The sequence below is a fragment of the Myotis yumanensis genome, unplaced genomic scaffold (genome assembly GCF_028538775.1).
Source record: "Myotis yumanensis isolate MYYU_CA2020_CCGP unplaced genomic scaffold, mMyoYum1.0.hap1 SCAF_1, whole genome shotgun sequence".
Taxonomy (NCBI): Eukaryota; Metazoa; Chordata; class Mammalia; order Chiroptera; family Vespertilionidae; genus Myotis; species Myotis yumanensis.
This window is the reverse complement of record NW_027223752.1, coordinates 136,033,642-136,040,700: the sequence shown is the minus strand read 5'-3', so window position 1 is coordinate 136,040,700 and position 7,059 is coordinate 136,033,642. Positions and strand designations below refer to the sequence as shown.

Sequence of the window (7,059 nt, the reverse complement as noted above, 5' to 3'; positions counted from 1 at the left end):
CAGCCTCTGGGTCCGGGGTGCTACCTTGCCTATGGTCTGGCTTTCTGATCTCAATCATGGAATGCAGGCCAGGCGGGCCCTGGGACCCAGGGTGCTGCCTTGCCTGCGGCCTTGTTTTCCAATCACGATCACGATCATGGGCTGCAGGCAAGGTGGCTTCTGCATCCTGGGTTGCTGCCTAACCTGCGGCCCAGCTTTCCAATCATGATCATGATGACCGGCCACAGGCAAGTTGGCTGATGGGTCCTGGGTTGCCCCCTTGCCTGTGGTCCTTTTTTCAGATCACGATCATGGCTGCAGACAAAGCAGCTCCTGGGTCCCGGGGTGCAGCCTGGCCTGTGGTCCGGCTTTCAAATCATGATCATGGGCCGCAGGCACAGTGGCTCCAGGGACCAGGGTGCCCCCTTGCCTGCAGCCGCGCTTTCCAATTACAATCATGATCATGGGCTACAGGCAAGGCGGCTCCTGTGTCCTGGGTTTCTGCCTTGCCTGTATCCTTCCTTTCAGATCACGATTATGATCATGATCACGGGCTGCAGGCAAGGTGGCTTCTAGGTCTTGGGGTGTCGCCTTGTACTCAACCCAGCTTTATCACATGATCATGGGCCGGCTTGTTTCCTGGGGTGCTGCCTTGCCTGCGGTCCAGCTTTCCAATCTCTATCTCGGGCCACAGGCTCAGTGGCTCCTTGGTGCCCAGAGGCCGCCTTGCCTCCGGACCTTCTTTCCGATCTCAGTCATGATCACAAGCCATAGGCAAGGTGGCTCCTGGATCTCCGGGGGACCCCTTGCCTGGGGCCTGGCTTTCCAAAATTGATCACAGGATGCAGGCAAGGAGGATTATGGGTCCCGAGCCGCCGCCTTGCGGGAGGCCTATCCTTTCTATCATGATCACGATCATGGGCCACAGGCTAGGCGGTTCCGGGGAGCTGGGGTGCCACCTTGCCTGAGACCGGGCTTTCTAATCACGATCATGATCATAGGCCACAGGCAACGTGGCTCCTGGGTCCCGGTGTGCTGCTGTGCCTTCGGCTGGCCCTCTGATCCTGATCATGATCACCGGGCCTCCTTGAGTCCTTTAGTGCTGCCTTGCCTGCAGTTCTGGCTTTTAAATCTCGATAATGGGCTAAAGGCAAGACGGCTACTGGGTCCAGGTGTGCCACCTTGCCTGTGGTCCTGCTTTCCGATCTCAATCACAAACCACAGGCAAGGTGGCTCCTGGGTCTCCTGCAGACCCCTTGCCTGCGGCCCGGTTTTCACATCACGATCACCGTTCGCATTTCAGGAGCCTCATGGGTCCCGGCAGTCGCCTTGCCTGAGACCTGGTTTTCCAATAATGATCACGATCATGATCACGAACATGAGCTGCATGCAAGGTGGATCCTGGGTCCTGGTGTGCCACCTTACCTGTGGCCCGGCTTTCAAATCACAATCACGAGCCGCAAGCAAGGCATCTCCTGGGTTCCGGGGTAACGCCTTGCTTGTGGTCCACCTTCCTGATCTCAATCTCGGGCCAGAGGCACAGTGGCTCCTGGGTCCTGGTGTGCAGCCGTGCCTGAGGCCTGGCTTTCTGATCACGATCATGATCATGTGCCACAGGCAAGGAGGCTCTTGTGTCCCAGGGTGCCACCGTGCCTGTGGCCGGCCTTCTGATCATGATCTAGATCACGGGCCGCCTTGAGTCCTGGAGTGCTGCCTTGCCTGTGGTCCTGCTTTCAGATCGAGGTCAGGATCAAGATCACGGCTGCAGGCAAGGCAGCTCCTCGGTCCTGGGGTGCCACATTGCACTCGGCCCGGCTTTTAAATCATGATCACATGTTGACATGTAAGATAAATTCTCATATTTTCAGTTAACAAAACTTTTCAAATGTATATCACGATATAAAAAATTTAAAATCTCATTTTATTCATGTTCACTTTAAAAATGAGGCAAAGTAAACTGAAAAAGTACGAAACTATATTTTTCAAATGGGAATTCAGTGTAGTATGCCCACCTAAATTAGTTACTGAAGTAGCAAACTTAATGTATTATGAAGCCTTTTAATCTATCACTGTGGAACTTACATCACTGTACACAGTAAGTATACAGTATATACTAAGACACTAATAAAGAAAGTTACAATAAAAGATCTTACTATTTCCTTACTTTTTAATATAGAGACTGGCTTTAAGCACCTAATCTTTACAATAAATTTTAATTACTTCAACTATTCCTGCCAACATTCTGATAACTTTAATGAAATATTAAATATGCCTACATGCAACCCAGTAAAACCTGGAAAATATTTAAACTCAACTTAATGACCCTTTTGACTCACATCCTAGCCTAGTGAATATTTTCTACTCACTTCTTTCAACTGTATTATCAACTCTAAACATGTTAAATTTTTTGAAAGGTTATGCTTGCAAAGACTCAAGAAGAAACATCATGGAAGTGTTCAAATTTGTAAAATTCTTCCTTGCTAATGTGTTTTTTGAATTCGCCATTGTAACTGCAGAGTTAGGAGAGAAAATGCTGACATCACGGACACATTTTAACTCAAAAAGGCAATAGTGCAACACAGACAGTCCTACAGGGAAAGCAAGATGTAGATCACAAACAATGAAATTTTATTTTCTAGATACTGGTTGTCTAATTTCTTTAAAACCAACTTCTAGACATGATAGCTAATGGCATGCATTATAGGTAGAGTAAGTCACTTACTCAATGTAAGCCCTTGGAAATACCTGCTAGCAAGGCGGTCCTGGAAAGTAATACAGAACAGCCAACCTTTGTATCCAGCGTCTGTACCACCAGAAATCTACACTTCACTAGTTCATTGGGGCAGTTTTAAGGCCAGTTACACAAGAATTTTCAAAGTCTAAAGAGCACAAAATATATGATTTTTATAATGAGAATAGTTGTTATTTAATTTCTTTGAAAGAGAAATCTTCACCCAGGCTAGATGGCTCAGTGGATTGGAGTGTCTTCCCAGGCACCAAAGGGTCCAGGATTCAGTGACCAGTCAGGGCAAATACCCAGGTGCCAGGTTTGATCCCCAGTCTCAGACACTGGATGGGAGGCAACTGGTAGATATTTCTCACATATCCATGTTTCTCTCCCTTTCCCTTTCCTTCTCCCTTCCTTTCCCTCTGACATCAATTAAAAAGAAAGAGAAATCTTCAAAGTCAGAAAAACTAAAATGAAAACTCATAATTAAAATTATTTTAAAGTAATTCATATATGGTAACAATGTCCAAAAGGTTCCGGAGGAAAGGAAACAGCACATAATATATATATTAAAAAAGTAGCCATTTTGCTCTAGGAAGCAATATAAATATTTAAGGAATTTTCTACTGTAAAATAATCCATTTTCCACGTTATTAAAGTAAACATTAAAGCATTTGAAACTATACTAGTATACAGAAATAGGTACTTTAAACTTACTAAGTGAGAGGACCAAAGCTGAAAAGAAAACGTCAAGTGGCAGGTTAACTAGAAATTGTTAAAAGTTTAAGAGAGACATTTCCTTTGTATCCAAAAATGAAAACAAAATTAAACAAATGTAATATCCTCTAGTAATAAAAATAATCAAAGGGAAATGAAAAATACTAAGGATCATAAATGAAGCATAGGCTAAAAAAGATCCTCATCAGGTTAAAACCTTTCACTTATTTTTAAGAGGAAATACTAAACTTGCCAGAATAGGGAATATTATACTTCAACAGTCCTTGTTTTGGTAGGTGAGATACTCATTATGTCAACCTCCCCCTCCCCGCCACCCCTGTCTCCCTTAAAAGAAAAGAACTTATCTGGGATTGGAGCAGAAGCAGTGATTCTTCTCCAGTCCTTGCAGATGAGGTGCTCACCATGTCACAGCCCTCATTCCTCCTTAAGATAAGATGGCATGGCCACGCTGCACATCAGTAAGGTTAGCACAGCTGCCAGATTTTTTTGTGGCCACCCTGCACAGGTTTTTGTTTTCACAATATCTGGAAATGGCCTACGGGTAAACATGAGATAGAACACAGGTACATTCAAAATAAAGGAGCTGCAGCTTTCACAGAGAAAGCATCACTGATAGCCACACAGTCCCACTTCTTTATATGGATTATACTCATTGCCTCTTCGGAGAGCTGGCGTATACACTGCATGGTCCTTGGGATCCTATTTTATGTTCATCCACGAAGTTAAGTAGTTTAGGGACTCTGATTAGATTGACAGAGCAAAGGGGAACTCAGTATTTTTTTTTAGTTTGAGTTTTTTCAAGATGTCAAAGGTGTGACAGTCTTCCTAACAACAGGATCATCTGTTGTCTGTACACTTGGTTCCTTAAATATAATAAATATACAGTTGGGAAATGTTATTGTTTACTCAGCTATTTACATTCTATCCAATCTTCATTAGCTAGCGTTTACTCTAAGGAAATTTTAATGAGGCAGGCATGTGCTGTATTTTACTGAAAGCTCGAAAGGTCTAGTGACTGATGCACCATCAAGGTACTATTTCACTTGCACATTAAGGCAGACGCACTCTAAAGGACTATTAAGTACCACAAAAACTGTCCATTTTAGTTATAATTTTGTTGTATACTCCCCAGAATTCATAAGCCATAAATATTATTTTGTCGCACATCCTTTACAATTGCCATTAAAAACCCATATACTTTCTACACCCAGTGTTTGAAGTACATATTCTACAATCTAAGTATCAGTCTCTCAGGTTACTTTTGTCTAACAAACTGAAGGTACTGAACTGTGATCTATACAGAAAAGACATGAATTTGCAAACTGAGTTAAGAGTGATAAGTAGAATATGGTTGTAGATATGATTAATGATACAATTGTAGGAAATTATTCATGTATGGTTATAAAATAGAATACAGTTTCAAAAAAAACCATCAAAGTTTAAAATGGATTTAAATTATTCTGAATCGTGGTCACAGAAAAGGTAATTTTTATAATGTAGGATTCTTATATACACCATAAAAATACTGCTAATATGATGTGAGAGAGTTAATAAGTCTTATTCAATGTGTTAGTTTAAAACAGCTTTTCATTTTCCTAGTCTCTACATAATATGATTTATGCACAGATACTGGTTTTTGAGTCTGACAGAAAACCCCACTTTGTGATTCCACAGCTTTACCTCTAGGTTCAGTGCTCTTTCTTTTCGAAGAGGAGACAATGCAATACGCAACAATCCATGGTCACTTGCTAAGGACCGAAGGTCAAAATAGTATTGGGCATAGACACTGGTAGAAACGTACAGACGAAACCGCAGTAGACATATGTATTGCCTTTCCAACTCATTTCTGGGGAAGAAGGAAAACACAAAACCACCACAGGGCAATTTTAGTCAACATGGTTCTCTTCAATATTGTCATTCTAAGATAGTAGGTTGGCTCTGAGTTTAGTTTTGAATTAAATAAAGGCTACCCAGCTGGGCTAATACACTAATGTTCAACCAGGCAAACAAGGCTCAACCATTTGTGGTCCCCTTTGAGTTTGGGACAAGGGGAAGGACTTTGAGTTTGGGACAAAGGGAAGGAGGTTATGTCTCTTGTGCACAACAGCTGTTGACTAGGGGCTCAATTATCAGAGTCCCATTAGTGCAGCTGTAGGTTTCTTCTTCTTGCTCACTCTCAGGGCTCCACTCTAGTGCTCAGATGAAAGGAATGATGTATGCTGTTTCTTAGCCCTGAAGAACTTGCAGACATTTTACCAGGCTGATAGCAGGAAGAGGATTAGTAAAATAGAGATGTGCCAACAAAAGGACTGGGCACATCACCACAGCAACAAATGGATCCATTCAGAACCACCACTCTTATCTTTGAGGGGAAAACTCTTGGAAAATTATCAGACACCAAAAAACAAACTGAGGAAGAGACAAATCAATGGAAGCATGTACAATGCTCATGGACAGGAAGCATTAACACCTTTAAAATGTCCATACCACCTCAAATAATCTCTTTCAACCAAATTCCTATCAAGATGCCAATGCCATCTTTTACAGAAGTAGAACAACTAATCCAGAGTTTTATACATACCCACAAAAGACCCTGGACAATTCGTCACAGCAGTTGAGAGAAAAACAAATGAGGCTGGAGGTATCACACTACCTGATATCAACCTCCACTACAGGGTTATAGTCATCAAAACAGCATGGTACTAGCATGAAAACAAACATAGATCAATGAAACAAAATTGAAAGCCCAGAAATAACCCCACACCTATATGTTTAATTACTATTTGACAAAAGAGGAGACTTCATTCAATGGTATGAAGACAGTCTATTCAATAAATGATGTTGGGTAAATTGAACAGATACATTCAAACATTGAAGCTAGACCACTTCTTACACCATATACAAGAATAGACTCAAAATGGATTGTTAACCTAAATGTAAGTGTCAAAACCATAAAACTCCTAGAAGAAAACATAGGCACTAAAATCTGGAATATTTCTCTTAGTGCTTTGCTGATAGATTACCCTGAGCAAGCAAAATAAAAGAAAAAATAAAGGAATGGGACTATATCAAACTAATAGTTTTAGTATAGCAAAAGAAAACAGCAACAAAATAAAAAGACAACCCACTGATGGGAAAACATATGTGACATTGGTATATCTAATAGGGGGTTTAATATTCAAAATTTATAAAAAACATATATAACGCAACACCTTATAAAAAACATATACAGCTCAATACCAAAAATATGAACAATCTAATTAAAAAATGGACAGAGGACCTGAAAAGACACTTATCCAAAGAGAGCATACCGATGGCTGATAGATAAGAAAAGATGCTTAACATCACTGATCATCAGTGATATGCAAATTAAAACCACAATGAGATATCCTCACACCTGTCAGAATGGCTATCATCAACAAACAGCAAGTGCTGACAAGGATGTGGAGAAAAGGGAACCCTCGTGCACTTTTGGTGGCACGGTATATTGGTGCAGACACTGTGGGAAATAGTATGGAAGTTCCTCAAAAATTAAAAATTGAACTGCCTATTACTCAGTGATTCTACCCCTGGTATATATCTGAAGAAAACCAGGGCACTAATTGAGAGGATAT

General features: G+C 41.5%; 1 protein-coding gene across 1 annotated transcript in view; it reads right to left on the bottom strand.

Annotated features, from left to right (window-relative positions):
- Positions 1–3,869: 3,869 nt before the first annotated feature.
- The window catches only part of LOC139016085 (cyclin-Y-like protein 1), a 40,409-nt gene continuing 37,219 nt past the window's right edge, over positions 3,870–7,059 (bottom strand). The window contains exons 9-10 of the mRNA XM_070423720.1: positions 5,126–5,291; positions 3,870–3,980 (exon numbers count right to left, since the gene is read on the bottom strand). Coding sequence (XP_070279821.1) covers positions 3,870–3,980; positions 5,126–5,291 — 277 coding nt within the window. The remainder of the gene's footprint in view (positions 3,981–5,125; positions 5,292–7,059) is intronic.